Here is an 18209-nt window from a genome sequence, read left to right as displayed (position 1 = left end):
CAGGAGTTTAATGTTCAGAAGTTATACAAAATGTTGTCAGCAGGCTGTTCTCACAGAAGGCCTACAAAATTCTACTTTAATACTTCACACAGGAAGAGACGCAAGTTTTCATTGCAGAAACTAATCGAGGGCTGTGATTAGGAACACAAAAAGATCATTAGCAACAGCGTTCTGATGAGTATATGACAATTAAGGCATTAAATAGTGGTGCAACAGCAGCACCAGTAGAGAAGAGTCATTATAATCAGTGTTTGCTAACATTAGCCACCATTAGCTACTCGTCATACCAGACGAAGTGTGTAGCAGCAAATCCCCCGAATTGACTGAACTGCAATTCTTATGAATTTAACTTTTCATTTGTAGGAGAAAGATTGTGTTATTGCATCTTTCAAAAGTCACATAATCTTGCTTTAATGTTCCTCAGTCCTCAATGTGATGATGGAAACTTGTATTCACTGCACAGTGTATTGTGTGTGAACTAGTTTTGAATACTCAGATTTGAGACCTGATTTCTTGCAAATATTTGGTCCCGTTTCTCAGGAAAAATAGGTTTCTGTGTACAAAGGCTTTCTCATGCGGATAACTCCTTCTTTAAGCCACATTAACGCTTCCATGCAACTATCTTAGATATACTCAGACTTTAAATTTCCATTGTTACAGTGATATGCTTGAACAACTTTTCAGCTGCAGCCAGTTGTTGCAGGAAATGCCAGAGAGTTCGAGTTGGAGAGAGGAGTTTGTTGTGTTAGAGTAATGTAAGGAGAAGGTAACCAGATTTCTGAAATGAAAACCGGGGACATTTTTGGTTTGGTGGTCAGTATGTCATTAAAAAATATATTATGTATTATATATGAAATTAAAAAGTTAATCTGTCAAATCTTCTGAATGAAATCAAGTCATTTTGAGGCAGAAACTACCTTTCAGACAATAAGTAGAGGCTTAAAGGTATTTTAAGAGGTAAAAAGTACTAGGTGAGTTATAAGCTGTCAAATAACCCTCATAATTATAATCAAGTAATTTCAGGGCAGAAATAACCTTTCAATCAAGAAGTAGAGGCTGCAATCACTTTCTGGCAAGTGGAATACTGCATTAAATAGGTTGTTTTGGCCATTTAAAGGTATTTCAACAGGTAAAACAGACTGGATTGGTTGGTACACAGCAAGTTAAATAATGTAGAGTCATAAGGATAATTGCAAAAGAGATCATGTCTTTATTTTACATATAACTCAGCAGGAAGTCATGTTAGGTTTCATTCTGTTTTCCAAATGGATATTAGACGTAGGCCTACCAAACACATAATCCATTGGCAACAACAGGCTTCAGTTATTGCCTATAATCATGTAAATGTCCGGCCTGGTTACGCTTTAAACTGCAAACACTGATTTGGCCACAATTGTGATTATTCAGTTAAAAGAAATGTTAAAGTATCACAAAGACAAACCTTTGCTGTTACCACGGACATAAAGTGATGTTTACTTCCACATTATGTCTGTTTGATCCAGATAAAAGCAGCTGTAGCTGTAAAGAGACTGGACGATACAGCTTTAACATGCTGAGCGCGCTCTCCCGCGGACGGTAGTCGCTTTTCAGTGGACGATCAGTTTTCGTCACGACCCCTGTCTGCTCTGCTGTCCAGTCTTTCTGGCCATGTAAAATCTGATTTCAGGTCTGTTAACACCTTATACAGTCTATGTAGTATTATTAACACACAGTTAAAAATGGGGACATTTCCGGGGACAGCTCCAGAAGGTGACAGGCCATCAAAACCGGGGTCTGTCCCCGGAAAACGGGGACGTCTGGTCACCCTATGTTAGGAAAGAAAGTCTTGCTAGCAGCTCCTCTACGTACACAATAAACTCTTCTCTCGTTTCCACAGGCGTCTGCCTGCAACAACTGGCCTTTCGCAAGATTTCAGTGTCCATGAGCAAGACTTCTGTGTGGTCCAATACCTCAAAGATAGTGGACTGTAAAGACAATTTGTTGTTATATAAACATTTTTACCACAAATATCGAATAAATTAGAATATTCACAAAATTATGATTTATTTCCTTCTGTATTGTTTCTAAAATCGAACTTAATTTGAGGGGAAATCCTTCTAGGCTAGTGTGAAATAGTTTTAACAAGCCAAAGATGTATGTGTTTCATTCCCTATAAAATTGCTCCATTAATATCTGCCTGCTTGTTTTTGCTGTCTGTATGTAAATTTTCTCCTAATTTGTTTAAACATTAGATCTTCTGCAGGGATCAGTAACGTTTCATCTCACTGAACGTGTTTTAATCCACACACTTTATCCATAAATTAATTCTTTTTCGAGCCATTCGCCACGTGAACTCGCATTTAGGAAATAAATAACATAATGTCTTTGTCTCTCTCAGGTTTTCCAGAGCACATGACTTTCAGTGACTTCAGGTGTCACTTCCAGGCGTTGTCTCCTCCAATTATGAAACGTTACGCTTCAATGTTTGTTAGCCACGATGAAAGAAAGGTCAGATGTCACATCGCTCTGTCTTACAAATACCGTGTCTCTGATCCTCAGCTCTAAATTAATGTGTTGTTTTCCTCTCTGTGTGTCTCAGGCGGTGGAGGAGTTACTGGCTGAGTTGGATCTGGATAAAAGGAGCATCGTGCTGGGCGCCAGCAGGGTGAGAACATATGAACTGCTCCTAATCAAACAGCCGAACATGAATCCAGCTGATGCGCCTCATGGATCTTCTTCCTGCTGTGTCTCAGGTGTTCATGAAGCGAGGTGTGCTGCGCTACCTGGAGCAGCAGAGGGACCAGCAGGTGACCGGCTGGTTGGTCTATCTACAGGCCTCCTGCATGGGACATCTGGCCCGTCAGAAATATCGCAAGCTCAAGGTCAGTGTCTCTCTGAACGCTTGTCTGCTGTAACGGTCGAGCTCTAATCTGTATGCAGATGACAAACTGATGCTCCTTCAAGAAGCTAAAGTGCTGATGCAGCTGTAGAAAAGTGCTGCGCAGGTGAGGAGGAAATGCTAACGTTCATCCCGCCTGAAGGAAATCTGTTGTTACATTTACATTTTTACATTTTATTCATTTAGCTGACGCTTTTATCCAAAGCGACTTACAATTGCTGTACATGTCAGAGGTCGCACGCCTCTGGAGCAACTAGGGGCTAAGTGTCTTGCTCAGGGACACATTGGCGTCTCACAGTGGATTTAAACCCGGGTCTCTCACACCAAAGGCATGTGTCTTATCCACTGTGCCATAATAAAAACTTAATCTGCTGATTGTATTCTCAAGTAATTGTCTAGTCTTAGAGATGATGTCTTCACATTCCTTGTTTTGTCCGGCTGAAAAACCCAAATATTTTCTTTTTGCCGTTATAAATCAGATAAAAAAACACTTTTTCTAAGATTGCATAGCATTTTGGTGGATTAAAAAATACATTACAAAGACAATATTAAATGATTTTTAGTAATATTCCATACAAATTACCCCACAAAATTATTGTGATGCCATAAATGTACCAATCCCTGTGAAAGTTAGTCCAAGTGTTTTGCATTTGCATGTTTACTACAATGGGTTTTTTCTATGCAACCGTTTTGGGGATGAAATGTAGTTAATTTTGGTTCGGTGTGTAAGTGAGTTAAATCCACAGAAAAACAATTATAATTAAAAATGTGGGCAAAATGGTATTTTAGAATTCAGGTGGTCACTGCACAAATACATCACAGGACGACTTCATTTGTAGTTTTAATTCACCTCTGTGTGTGTGTGTGTGTGTGTGTGTGTGTGTGTGTCTCCAGGTGCAGCAGATGGCGGTCAGGTGTCTGCAGAGGAACCTGCGCGCTCTGAGGGTCGTGTCCAAGTGGAGCTGGTGGAAACTTTTCTGCAGAGTGCGTCCTCAACTCGACGTCAACATGGACAACGAACGGCTCAGAGCTAAAGAGGTACACACACAGTTATATACAGCTGTTAGAATAATAGTTTTACATTTAGGGGAAAATTGGCTTTGTTGGCGAGAGTTAGATGAGATGATTGATACCTCTAAAGACTGGAGACAGAGGGAAACAGCTAGCCTGGCTCTGCTACAGTAACTTCAATCATTCAATCTTTATTTTTATAGACACAACTTGACATTAATAAATAAATAAATGCAAATTGATAAAAATAAATGTCGACCTTCCCAGAAATCTTAGAAATCAAAAACTATACAATCCACTAATGTGTGTTGTCTAAGGTAAAGTCTATCATTGTGCAGAACATATTCTGAACAGTGATGTTTATTGAACTGAAAACAAGACGTTTTGAACAGTGCAGCGTTTTAGACACAGGGTGCTGTAGGTGAAACTAACAGACAGTCACGATAATGGGAGTCCAGTCAGCTCCAACCTCTGTGAGCAACAGGTGGACTGTCAGCGCAGTTGAACGTTAAATAATAATGGTGAGAAACCGTCATGAAACAAATCTTTTCAGATGTGATTTAAATTTCAGTCGCTGTGAGAAGCTCTTTTCTCTTTCTGTCAGGATGAGATATCTGCTCTGAGACGACGCCTGGAGAAATCAGAGAAGGAGAGGAATGAGCTGAGGCAGACGGTAGACAGCCTGGAGACCAAGGTGTGTGCTGCATCACACGCACACACGCACACACACACACACACACCCACACACACACAGCTCATACTGTTGTCCATGTGTGTTTAGGTTACAGCTGTAACATCCGAGCTGAGCGATGAGCGTTTTCGTGGCGACGCGGTGGGTCAGGCTCTGGATGTGGAGAGGGCAGAGAGACTTCGACTCAGCAGGGAGAACAAAGACCTGCAGGTAGAACGACTTTGTTATTGAAAAAGTAATCTATTACTCACGCCTCACTGGATGAGTGCCGCCGAATGACTTATAAAGTGCTGAGCGCAGTGATTTGTTTCATTCTTTGCTTAATACTCCTCTATTATGGACCTGAAATATTGCCTCCTCTTTATTGTCAAACATCTCTTTTCTTTTCACCATCAGGCTCGTCTAGATCAGTGTAAAGTCACCATGGAAACACTGGAGAAGCAGCTGGAGGAGGAGAAACAGAAAGCCGAGATGGCTGAGAGTCAGCGAGGAGCAGGGACAGGTAACGACGACGTCGTCTCTTAAATGGTGACGGCCCAACAAGCCAAATCATTCCATACACTTTTATATTTATATATAAAATTATAGGGTGGCTCAGCTATAGTGAAAAAGTAGAAACAAGGATTTGGTAAGAAAAATACACCTCCTACAAGAACATTTTCATATTTTTATCACAAATATTTAATATTTTGTCACCAAACTTTCTTAACTGCACAAACCTGTCGTAAATTGCTCTTTGCAAGGGAGACCTGCATAATGACCAGCAGGTAGTCATAATGTTTTGGCTGATCAGAATATATAAAAACTACCCCCAGACCACGCTGGCCAACAACACACCATAAATTCATACAAGCCAAGAACATCTTTCACGGTCCAATATTCAGTTCAACAAAACTCATTAATTACTGACAGAAACATATTTACTATATATACTATATTTGGCTATACTATATCATGTTTCATTGGCTCACTTTCATTTACAAAACCCTCCTTGGTTTGACCCCACCATACCTTAAAACACCTACTACTACACTCCTCCTCTGTATATAATATGAGGATATCTAATATTATACAACATTATATATAAATAACAGTACAAGCTGGCTTTAAAACGATTTTAAAGTAATTTATTCTGTCTGTTTTAAACCCTCACTGTATCGGTATTTTCTCTTGTTCTCTTTTTAATCTTTTACCTCTGTATGATATTGCTTCGTTTGTTCCTTAACACTAAATGTTGTCTGTCTAAACCTCAAGAGGCTACTCCCCTCTTGCCAGGCCGTCCTTGTAAACAAGAAGTATATAATGCTGGAAAAATCTGAACCTGAATCTGATTTCTAATTAATGATCCATCTTGCCTTAATTTCCGTGCTTCTGAGACAAAGTTGGCAAACTTAAACACATCAAAATTAAACAGTCATTCCAGTTTTGCTCATCTACACACCAGAATATTTTCAGGATTTAGCTGAGCAATTTCCCGGAAAATTAATTCTCCTAAATCATCACAATACATACAGTAAAATAAAAATACGGCAGCTTCTGGGATTCCTCTTTTTCAAAACTGCTTTCCTTTCAAAATTATAGAGTAAAGAAAGAGAAAGAAAAAGTGCTGCTTCTTCATAAACTGATGGAGGAAGTGAAGGTTTTCTTATCATTTCGCAGTGAAACACCCACAATGGTCTTAACTGTAATCAATGTTTTCCGCCAACCAACAGCCCTCAGCATCATCATACTACAACTCCACCTTCAGGAGACACAAAGTAAAGTTTAGTTTAAATGGTTTCCAGCTAAAAGAGAGAGACACCAGATGTGGTCAGGTTTTAAGTGACCCTGTCCATCACCCCTGACAAAGTCACACCCATCTCCTCCCCCACACACACACACAGACAGCGAGCTGGCCATGCAGCTGGAGTGCTGCCAGACGGAGGTTGAATTTGTCCGCAGACGACTCAAGCAGACAGAAGAAAAACTGGAGACGGAGAGACAGACCCGACAGCAGCTCGATACCAAGGTGAGACAGGACGTGCACGGAAACACTGATGGGAGATTAAATGTCTGAAGCTAATAACAATGAGTGTGTGTGTGTGTGTGTAGGTGGCGGCCCTGCAGGCCCAGCTGGAGCAGTCCAGGCGGAGCGTGGCAGAACTGAAACGTCACTCTCGCCGCGTGACCTCTGACCTTCAGGATGCCCGAGTCCTCACTGACAGCCTGCAGAGCCGCATGCACGAGCTGGACCGCAAACAGAGACGGTTTGTGTCTTCCTCTCCTTAATGTGACGATAACTTGTTGCTACATCATCTCGTTCTTTATATCAGTTGTCTGATAAAGTACAGATAATGTAAAAACTGTCAAACTAGGCAGTGCTGATCAAATATGAATCAAGTGTCGCCTGTTTACCGCCTCAAAAGTCTTTTTAGATAAACATTTTAGTGTGCTGTTTTAGCTCTAGCCATTTTTTTGCTCGCCTGCTTGAAAATAGGACCAAGCATCTCTCCCAACTTGTGTCGCTCAGCACCGCGTCACTTGTTTTGTTGCTCTGATTGGTTGTAGGTCTATCTAACTGCGTCAAGAGGCATTTTGGAAATCAATAATAAACTGAGAGGTTCCATTAGTCCTGCGATGCCAGGCTTTCATCCTGACTAGATTTATCTGACAGCTGGAGTTACTAGTCACTTTGCAGATTCAGGTTTTATAAACAAAACATATGATCAGAGGATTTCAAAGTGGGAGACGAGGCTCCAAACTGTTTCAGGGGAGGCACAGTGAATGGAAGTGAAAAGTTATTAGATTATTACAAAAAGAGATCACATGGAATTGACTAAATGCGTGTGATTTGGTTAAAGAGATAGTTCAGAGAAGGGAAATTTACTGTTTTTCCCTCAGAAACTAATAAATGCCTCAGGATAGACTTTTTAAAAAGGTTTTTAGTGTAGTCTGAAGTTATCTCAAAAAGTAATATTGGGCTGTCTTGGCTTATTTTAGTGTCTATAGGACCAAATAGCATAATAATGATCCCATAGGCATCCAGGAAATTAGTTAAACAAAGCAAGTAAACTTTGAAACCCCCTGGTTTATATTATTATTGTTTCCCATTAGTATGTAAAGTAGTTAATAATAGCTTCACCTTGACCAGCTGCAATATTAAAGCTACGATGAGCAGAATAATCGCAGCTCTGCAGTATTTTACCTGAAGCGTCCGCCTGCTATGTGTTTTTTGCGTGTGTTCAGGTTCGACAGTGAGTTGACTCAGGCTCTGGAGGAAGCTGACAATGAGAGAGAGCAAAAGGACAAAGCCTTTCAGGAGAACACAGCTCTGGGGGCTGAGATATACACCCTGCGCCGCAGCCTACAGGTGTGTCTGCACTTACCTGTACTTTTCTGTGTATATGTATATAGTTTATACAAAATCCTGTAGAAAACTCTGCTGCGAAAAAACCCTTACCGAGAAGAAGCTAGCAGGTAGTAGCTCAGTCTGGAAGGACTTTTCTAGGAAACCGGAGGGTCGCTGGTTACAGTCCAGCTCGGAGCAGAGGTACGGCACTGTGGAGTTGCCAGTTCACCAGTGCACTGTTGAATGTGGCCTTGAGCGAGCCCCTGAAACCCCCCACCGCTCTGATGCTGCACGATGTGGCAGCCCCCTCGCTTAGACATTTCTCCATGTGGTGTTGCATGTTTGTGTACTTTGAAACCTACGCGTGAATAATATAAAACAGCAGTGAACAGCAGAGTGAAACACTGAACTTCCTCTTTTGGGATTGCAATGTTTTAGTGTTAATGACATGTTGACGCAATGAGTTGTTGAGTGTGTTTGAATCGGCACGCCGCTCTTAAATTTAACAAATAGGAGTTTCTCTGTCACAATGGGTGACTTCTCCTCATCATCTGCTCCTCTCTATTGCGGGGTTCCCCAGGGTTCAATTCTTGGCCCCATCCTATTCTCTCTATATATGTTGCCGTTAGGGGCTATAATAGACAAGCAGAACCTTGCATTTCATTGTTATGCAGATGACTTGCAAGTTTATCTGCCTATGAAACCTAATGACAGTGCTGCACTAAACTTAATGGCATTAATGATATTAAGTTGTGGCTCTCTTGGAACTTTCTTCATCTGAATGAAGATAAAACTGAATGCGTTGTCTTCAGTACTAAATGCATGTCAAACAATCCAGCTTTAAGTCTGGGAGCTTTGACTTCATGTGCCAAGTAAACTGTCAAAAATTTGGGTGTGAAATTTGACAAACAGATTAGCAATGTTGTCAGAACGAGCTTCTTCCAACTTCATCTCCTGGCTAAAGTTAAGCCTTTTCTTAATAGGCACGATCCAGAAAAGGCTATCCATGCCTTTATTAGTTCAAGGCTAGATTATTGCAACGCTCTTTATGTTTGTCTGAGTCAAACATCCATCTCGCGTCTTCAACTTGTGCAAAATGCTGCTGCTCGCTTTTTAACAAACACATCTAGAAGTGCACACGTCACTCCCGTTCTGTTTACACTAAACTGGCTTCCGGTGCGTATTAGAATCGATTTTCAAGATCTTATTGTTTGTTTTCAAAGCCTTGAATGGCCTAGCCCCTGAGTATTTGTCCAAAATTTTATCTTTGAGTGGGCAAAATCGGCTGTTGCGGTCTTCAGATCTACGGACTTCAGAAGTCCCGAGGTCGAGGTACGAACAGCGGGGCTGCCCCAAAGATCTGGAACAAGCTCCCCCCTGACATTCGCACTATAACGGATATTGTTCATTTTTTTCTTAAAACTTATTTATTTAGAACAGCTTTTAATACGCAGTAGTGGTGCAACAACTTTATCTGGCTTAATGTTTTCTATGCTTCATGTTTTTTTCTTGTCTTTTATTGAATGCTGTGTTGTTTATTCTTGGTTGATGTAAAGCACTTTGGACACCTGTTGGCTGCTGTAAAGTGTTTTATAAATAAATCTTGATTGATTGATTGATTTAAATGCCAGATCTGGTTTGTATAAAATGATTTTTGTAGCATGACACTAATTGAGGTTTAGTATAAGATTAGACTGTTCCCTCTTTTCTCTCACAAAAACTCTGTTTACTGTCTCTGTTTTCGTGTCGGTGTTGCTTCGTGTGCGCTTCAGTTTCATCTCCCATGAGGCCAAACCCGCCCTGCCTATTTAACCCGGCCCGGCTCTCGGCACGCTGCGGTAACCGGAGCACAAACAGACTTTCTGAGCTGGAAGATGAACAAAATGTTTCTATATCAGCAGTGCATGTGTGTGTGGGTGTGTGCAGGAGAGCCAGTCAGAGGTGAGCCGTCTGCAGAAGCAGAAGGAGGAGTTATGCGCTCAGATCCGTGACCTCAGCCTGCCTGTTGATCTCGCCGCCGATTCACTACCTGACCTCAAGAAACAGCTTCGCCTCCTGGAGAGTCAGGCCAGCGAGAGAGGGCAGGAAATCACCACGCTCACCGCCAAGATACAGCAGCAGCAACAGGTGCTTTACAACACTGGCCGACACTTTAGAATACATTCCCTGCTGTCTTTCTAACCTCACTTCTCCTCTCTGAGACAGATCCACATGCGTTTTGAGATGGAGATGGAGAGGATGAAGCAGATGCATCAGAAAGAGTTGGAGGATAAAGAAGAGGAGTTGGAGGATGTACACAAGTCCTCTCAGAGGCGGGTAGGTCAACACAAGCAGATTAGTTCATAGCTGCAAGTCAACAAGTCAAGGGGTCTCAATTCAAAGTCTGCATGCAGTCTGGAGCTCTTACTCTTACTCTTTGCAGCTGACTTCCCAGCATGGAGTTTCACATCCACCGGCGGTGGGACAAGTACAATTACTTAAATACTATAATTAAGAGCAACATACTTGTAGTTCACCATTTTATAATAATTCAGAATCAGGTTTATTGTCAGGTACATTTTTTACATACAAGGAATTTGCCTCGATATATAGGTGCTTAAAAGTACACATAAACAGAATGAGGAAAAAGTAAAAGAGTTCTAAAATGTACAAGTATACAAAATAATACAACAAAATTAAAACAATATGCAGGATGTTTGACAATAAATGTGCAAAAATTCACAATGTGAGCAATTTCATTTCATATTATGCTACAACATTTCAGAGGGAAATGTTCTACTATTGTAGATTGAAATACGCAGCACTGTATGCATATATCAGTTAATATAAGCTCCACCTCCTTCAGCTACAACAGTAATCTATGAGTACTAATATTCCTATAAAACACTGACAGAAGCCATTCTGCTGCATAATGAGTACTTTTACTTTTGATACTTAAATTTCGCTGTTAATAATTCTGTACTTTCTTTGAATGAATAGAAGTTCTTTTGGAAGATAAACTAACTATAAGGCCAAATCCAAATGTATGTATTTACTAATTAAAAAATAATCAGGAGGAAAACCACTGGTGTGAGCTGTGGGCAGGGCCGGCCAGCGGCATAGACAACGTAGACGGTTGCCTAGGGCGCAAAATGTCAGGGGGCGCCGCAAGAGAAGATTTTTGACTTGGCGCGAATCAACTCGGCCCAGCTGCTGCGACACTGGCGTACGCTGTGATAGTAATTAAGTGCACCTCGCGCTGTGAGTCCAGGCGGTTGTAACGTGTCGTGTGTCGTTGTGTAGAGTTTTGCAATATAAACGTCTAAAACCTGAGTTGCACTTTACTGGAGCTGCTGAAGTTAACGTGTGCGTGGATTTGTGGTGGTTTTGGTTTCACATGCAACATGCAGTCTGTGCACTGTGTCAGTCAAACGGTCTAAAGGGGATAATTCCAGCAGAGAAATAAGTGATGCACAGCAGAGTATATGACTCTATGAAATCTAATTATATAATGACGTCAGTCTCATTATATTAGGACTTTTTTTCTCTGGACCTGTCAGAGAACCTATAACCTAAGATATGTGGGAGAGATTCTGAATGTGCAGAAAGCTTTGAACATGAACAGAAAACCTGCTGAAACACAGCAGCTATTAAAGTCCAGGAATATAAAAGCTAAATTAAAATTCAGGAAAGATTCCACATGCACATCCCCAAACAAAAGACACAAAAGAGGAGGGAAGACTGAATCATGCCTGCAGTGTGCTGCTGACTCAGCAGGGATTCTATTAAATTAGAAAAGTTTATCTACAGGAGGAACATTGACTTTTTAAAAGCAATAGCTGCAGAATGCTTGAAAGCCTTACTGCATTATATTCTATTAATTTTTTTTGTATATTTTGATTTGTCACCTGCTGCCTTTGTGTTTCCCTTTACATAAATTAAGACTTTCCTACCATAAATTGGTGCAGAATGCAGGAAATGAAGTCTTCAATGCTTAAAATTTTCTCGGGGAGGATCCCCTGGCCCTCCTCTTCATTTCTGTCCCCTCCACCGTTGGCTGTTCATCTATACATGCTTAAATTGAGAGTTTGGCTAAAGAAAGTTTAAAACAATTCCTGTGGACACTAGAGTGATGACCCCTGAGGTGGACTTTTTAGGGTTGGGCATGTGCGGGGTGGGTAATTTAAAATCTCGCCTAGGGCTCCAACATTGTCAGGTGTCCCTGGCTGTGGGATCTGGGTGAAGTGCCATTTTCTTTTGTACTGTACAAATTATGACGATTTGCGAGAGTTAATGTTCCATGAACTCGACAAAACCCTGAAATATTATATTATGTGTAGATGAGCAAAGCTTTCGTGTGTTTAAGTTTGTCTCAAAAGCCTGAAATAAAAGGGCAAGCTGGATCATTTAATTAGTATTTTTTCCAGTACTACATAGTAAAAGTTTCCGTCAGTGATTGTTTTGTTGTACTCGGTGATGGGCCGTGAAAGATGCTGTAGCTACTTCTCTACTTCTGGACTTTCTCTGTTGTTTGGAAGTGTATATTGCAGCACTATTGGTCCTGGCTGGTGTGAATTTATGGTGTCTTAGTAGTAACACACGACACAATATAAAAATGTTATTCATTCATTCTAATATTTGCTGCTGCCAGATTGGTTTGGATGAAGGTAAAAGTTTGGGATTTTTGTTTAAAGATGACAAAAGCATATGGAATTATTATTATTATTATTGTTGTGTTGTTGTCTGATGATGAAAGCAGGTGAAAGCTCTGAAAAAGACAGAGTTGAGATTCTTTTGTTGTTTTTTTGAGTTGTTTTGAAGCATAATCTGCACACTGTGTCCTTCGTTCCCGGGAGTTTGGGCTCTTGGGTTTTGTTCAGCAATGAGAAAAATTGCCTAAAAGATTTTGGTCATGAGAGTAAAACCTCTTTCTGCTGATAACAAGAGAACAGACTTTAGAAAATTCAGCCTCTTTCCAACAGTGATCTTTAAATCCTCAGCTGTGTAAGAGAGCAGGGTTGTTTTTGTACAGATGGCTCTTTTTGAACGTCCTTCTGTGGCTGAAAGAAGAAAACCAATTATTTTCACTGAATGATCCACTTAGTTTTTTTTTTCTCCCCCCCCATTTCATAATGTTATGCAACCACACTGCAGTTACGTCACAACACACAGGCACAACATCCCTGCAGGTTTTTCTCAGCAAACACAGGCAGATTTAGGGATTTAGCTTCTGTGACGCCCACTTTGTAATTTCAGTCGGCTCACAGGGGGCAGATTACTATGTGATTGCAGAACACTTACAGTGTTGATATCTGGAGTCTTGGCCTCATCTCTCCCTGCAGGAAACTCCAAACTCTGAGGGGTCACTTATAACTTACAGCAGCTCTGACTCCGAGCCTACAGGTGGATGCTATATGGAGTCACGAGCCTAGCTCTAGCTACAGCAGCAGCACTAGAAGTGATTGCAGCAGGTAACGCAGCAAAGTGATTATTTATTCTTTCACCTCTGTTTCAGATTTGACAAAGCTGAACCTTCTCACTGCATTTACAAACGTAAGAACATTTATGATGAAAGAAACAAAGACAAACACCAAAATATTACATCATAACCGTGTTATTTCTGGTAAATCTTCATTTTTAAAGTACATGTAAGTTACTCCGATTTCGTGTGGGTCTGTCAGATAATATAGAGGACGCAGCTCAGTGCCGCTGCAGTAAAAAAAGACAGCAAGCGTCCTTTTCTATCGATTCCCACTGAAATGTAATAACAGTAACATTTTTTAAATAAAAACCCACAAAACAATGATTTAAAAAAACAAGGGCCAGCGTCGACCAGGTCTGTGAGATATAAACGAAAGAAAGATTCATTTATATATTGTATGTTTTATGTAGACACCAGGAAGATTAGCTGCGAATACCGAACAACTAGTGGTAGAGCGAGCTTGGCGGTGTCTCTCATGGGGGTTGGGTATCAAACCTCCTTACTGCAGCTGTTGCATTTTGCTGCGTCGTTCTTTTTTTAGTGAAGCTAAGCCAAACTCTGGAGCGTTTGCTGCGGTCCGCCACGGTCCAGGACTGGAAACAGAAGGACTCTCTTCTTCGTGCTTTGTTGACGTAACAAACGAGGTGACGTTAGGGCGGCGTAGCAGCTCCTGGCAGATAAGAGACACTTTTATGGACTGTAAAATGCTCACTGCAGTTCAGTCAGGAGCTGAAATATACAGGAAGTTAGGAACCGATGAGCAGAATCCAAACACACGGATCTTGAACTTGCAACTAAACCCTATTCTTGTGTCGTAGCAAATTGCAGAATATAGTTGAGGTGTTTGGTAAATTTATTAATGTCAAGCTAAAGCAGAGAGCTGACAGAGTATATAACCTGCAGGTTGTGAGGAAAGTCACGTTGGAGTGTCCTCTTAATCTCTTCGATGAAGAATTTAAGTGTCTTCCCTGCGGCAGAAGGTTTAAACCACCAAACTCTGTCTGATTTATTCAGCAGGAGATAGTTGGGAGGCCTCTGTTATTTTGTGCTGTTTATTTTTTTATGATCTCCCACAGATGATTATGTTTTTATGCTTATCATTATGCATCCTGCTGCAGGGAAGATTTCCTGTCAGGGACAATAAAAGCTCGTTCAGACCGGTCGTCCATCATTTTCTCTCTTTCTGTGTGTGTGTGTAGCTGAGGCAGTTGGAGATGCAGTTGGAGCAGGAGTATGAGGAGAAACAGATGGTGATTCATGAGAAGCACGACTTGGAAGGACTCATAGCAACTCTGTGTGACCAGGTACACAACACGCACACACTGAGCTGCAAAAACAAGTTGTGGAAGCACACAATCTCCACATCATAATGTGTGTGTGAAGTTCATTCTTACAGTGACTGAAAGAGATCGCTGCCAACTTTCTCACATCATAGATCCTTATTATTGTGGGTTAATGTTCTCTAGCTGATGAATGTGTCATTCCTACATTACAGGCACCACAAAACAAGCATATGCAGTGAGGAGGCAGCAGCTAATTTAGCACTCTGTCTCTGTCACTATAAGGATGTAATTGGACTCCTGATAAGTGGCCAGCATCTGGTCTGTGGCCAAGCTGGCGTACAGCTCAAGTCCAACTCTTTATAAGAATGTCATTTTATTCTCCAGATAAGGTACCGAACTCATTTAATCTCTATTAGGGAAGTGCTAATCTAAGGTGTGTGGTCTTGCAGGTGGGACACAGAGACTTTGATGTGGAGAAGAAGCTGAGGAGAGACCTGAAGAGGACTCATGCCCTGCTGGCCGACGCCCAGCTGCTTCTTTCCACCGTCGACAACCCGGGGCAGAACTTACCCAACGGCAGCAGAGAGCAGATAGAGCGCCTGCACTGCCAGGTACACTCGCCTACACATTCACCCGACGCCGCGCTGTCACTTCCTGCTCAGTTAGAGATGCATTAATGCTCTCTCTCTCTCTCGCTTTCTTTCTTTGTGTGTTGCCAATTAGCTTGAGGAAAGCGAAGTGAGGCGGCTGGAGGCGGAGAGTGTGCAGACGACTCTCTCCCAGGAGCTGGAGAACTCTCAGATTGAGCTGGAAAATATCTGCAAACAGAAGAGCATGGTGAGCGTGGGTTTATCAGACAGGTGACAGATTAAAGGAGAAACCTGAGTGCCTGAAGTCCCATAAGAATATATTTTTTAGCTTGTGGGAACAAGTTATTATCCTGTGCACACAGGATAGTTATCTTGTGCGCACGAGGAAGTTTCTCCATTCGCAAAAGATAATAACTTGTGCGCATAAGATAAAAAAAAAGTATCTTATCTGGGACTTCAGGGGCTCCGTAGAGTGGAGAAACGTGACAAATGTAGACGCTTCCATACAGAAAACGAGGCGTCATTGTAGCTGGGAGAGCGCGACGCGTTGAACACGGTGCGTTCCTTCAGATTCACGCCGTGTTGAAGTAAATGCTTCATCGTGTTGGAGCTGCTTCCTCGCACCAAACCTCCTTACTGCAGATGTTGCATTTTACTGTGTCGTTCTCTTTTTTAGAATAAGAATCAGAAAAAAGCTTTATTGCCGCGTAGTATTTTACACGTACGAGGAATTAGCTGTAGTGATGAAGTGCTACAGGCAGACAAACACACACAGTTGATTTAAATTAGGGATGCAAAATAACAAAAAAAAGCACTTTCGGTGTCAAAAGACCAAATAAATTTGACTGGACAATTACGTTGACATGTCGGCAGTGTGGAAGCATTTTAAACTGTCTGAGAAAGATGCAAAAATGTCCGTTTGTAGATGCTGTTCTGCTGAATTGTCTCCTAGCACATCCACTCCATCTGTGGCTGATTCTTACTACTCTTACTGAGTAACGCGTTACTGTAATAGTATTACTTTTCCCAGTAACTAGTAGTGTAACGAATTTACTTTTCCAAAACAGTAATATTATTACAGTTACTAATCGTGTAACTGATTAGTAACTGTCCGATAGCTGATTTTGTCCACATCACTTTTTGAAAGTATTTGTTAAAAACGTTCTGAATAACAGCTTGCACCAAGAAATGTTAACCAGCAAATGAAAATGCTTTGAGAGGAAAAGAAAACATGTGATAGTAATGCTGCGTTACTGCATCCTTGACGTGAATGCTGCAGGTGTTGCATTTTGCTTTGTCGTTCTCTTTTTTTAGAATAAGAATCAGAAAAAGCTTTATTGCCGAGTAGTATTTTACACGACATACGCGATATGAATCGAACCGTGGATCAAAAATTGAGGTCTGGACCGAACCGTGGATTTGGCGAATCGTTACACCCCTAGTAACAAGTAATATATCACAATGTCTGAGTAACTTGCCCAACACTGCATGTAAATCAAAATGTGAATGTAATAAGTTTCACCCCGGTGCACATGGTATTAATTTATAATAATAAAACAGATTCCTTTGGAGTATTTCTGCATACGACCCACCTTACCTCTTTGTCTTTGTGTCCAGGTGGATGAGCAGTTAGCCCTGCTGCAGCACGAGAAGGTGGACCTGCTGAAGAGACTCGAGGAGGACCAGGAAGACCTCAATGAACTTATGAAGAAGCACAAAGCCCTCATTGCTCAGGTATTGCTTCAGTCTCCCTTCTCAGTTTGTCTTTCTCTATTAACCGCGCATTGATCCCGAAAACAAATCCCTCTGCTTCAGTCCTCCAGTGACATCTCTCAGATCAGAGAGCTTCAGGCTGAACTAGAGGAGGTGAAGAAACAGAGACACTCTCTCCAGGAAGAGGTAACCTTTGTTAGACAAATGGAGCGCTAAGAGCTTTATGAACCAAATGTGCTGTTTAAAGTGGATAAAATGAGACTGTGATGGATTTCTGGATCATTTAACCTCCTTGTTAGGCGTCTCAATTTAACTGCAAGCTTCAGGTCACATTCAGTCTCGGTGCTTTAGCTTTGGCTCTCTAAATGTTATGGCTCATCTCTCTCTCCTCCTGCTTACTCACAATGCAGCTGCAGCAGTGTGTGTCCAGGGTGCAGTTCCTGGAGTCGTCCACTGTGGGGCGTAGCATCGTCAGTAAACAGGAGGCGCGTGTATGTGACCTGGAGAATAAACTGGAGTTTCAGAGAGGGCAAGTCAAGAGGTTTGAGGTGAGATGACGTAAGGTAAAACTATTATGTGTAGTGTTTTGTTCCCCGCACGGCTTCATCTAAAGGTTCTGCGATGCGTAGGTGCTGGTGTTGCGTTTAAGGGACAGCGTGGTTCGTCTCGGGGAGGAGCTGGAGCAGAGCGCCCAGGCGGAGGCTCGGGAGAGAGAGAACGCCCGCTACTACCAGCAGCGTGTGCAGGACATGAGGCTGGAGATGGAGGAGCTGATCCAGAGAGAGCAGGACAGCAGCCGCAGACGCATGGAGCTGGTAACAAAACACTGCGGCATATTGGTCCATGAATAACAGCAAATGCTGCGGATGCTGCTGTTATCGTCTAGTAACCACATCCCTTCATTAATGTTGTCACACACACGCTCTTGTACACAAATCCACACAAACATTGTTTTATAAAGTTTATAAAAACAAGCTTTAGAAAATGAGCACTTAATCTGTCAGTTTATGTGGAAAAGTTCTAATTTAGATCTCCAGATCTGCAGATACGTGACTTTTATTGCAGCGGGGACGCTTCCATTGTCCTAATTCTGATCTCTACAGCTCTCGTCCCCACATAGTAATTTCATTTCTCATTGCAATGGCTCGTGTTTGGTGGTGCTGATGGAGGGAAGAAAGGAAAGTTACAGGGCTCGTCGTGGGAAAACAAACCAGCAGGGATGAGCAGTGTAAGGACGCAGTGAGAGGCAGAAGA

General features: G+C 41.7%; 1 protein-coding gene across 7 annotated transcripts in view; it reads left to right on the top strand.

Moving 5' to 3' along the window:
• Positions 1-18209, top strand: part of LOC123982001 (unconventional myosin-XVIIIb-like) — a 68548-nt gene that overhangs the window by 27382 nt on the left and 22957 nt on the right. For 6 of the 7 annotated variants that reach the window (XR_006827878.1, XR_006827877.1, XM_046067308.1 and 3 more), the window contains 19 exons: positions 2378-2487; positions 2579-2644; positions 2733-2861; positions 3773-3916; positions 4494-4583; positions 4671-4790; positions 4977-5082; positions 6464-6588; positions 6672-6826; positions 7806-7929; positions 9835-10035; positions 10114-10224; positions 14569-14673; positions 15102-15263; positions 15376-15489; positions 16860-16976; positions 17058-17141; positions 17366-17503; positions 17585-17770. Coding sequence is in view for 5 of the 7 variants with exons in the window: in XM_046067308.1 (XP_045923264.1) it covers positions 2378-2487; positions 2579-2644; positions 2733-2861; positions 3773-3916; positions 4494-4583; positions 4671-4790; positions 4977-5082; positions 6464-6588; positions 6672-6826; positions 7806-7929; positions 9835-10035; positions 10114-10224; positions 14569-14673; positions 15102-15263; positions 15376-15489; positions 16860-16976; positions 17058-17141; positions 17366-17503; positions 17585-17770 (2387 nt within the window). In the remaining 2 variants the exon portion in view is untranslated. Of the gene's footprint in view, positions 1-2377; positions 2488-2578; positions 2645-2732; positions 2862-3772; positions 3917-4493; positions 4584-4670; positions 4791-4976; positions 5083-6463; positions 6589-6671; positions 6827-7805; positions 7930-9834; positions 10036-10113; positions 10225-14568; positions 14674-15101; positions 15264-15375; positions 15490-16859; positions 16977-17057; positions 17142-17365; positions 17504-17584; positions 17771-18058; positions 18188-18209 lie in introns of those variants that run through there. The other variant, XM_046067310.1, reaches the window with a different exon arrangement.

This window comes from Micropterus dolomieu, linkage group LG13 (assembly GCF_021292245.1).
Source record: "Micropterus dolomieu isolate WLL.071019.BEF.003 ecotype Adirondacks linkage group LG13, ASM2129224v1, whole genome shotgun sequence".
Classification (NCBI taxonomy): Eukaryota; Metazoa; Chordata; class Actinopteri; order Centrarchiformes; family Centrarchidae; genus Micropterus; species Micropterus dolomieu.
The sequence above is the reverse complement of the archived record's forward strand: the minus strand, read 5'-3'. Positions and strand labels throughout refer to the sequence as shown.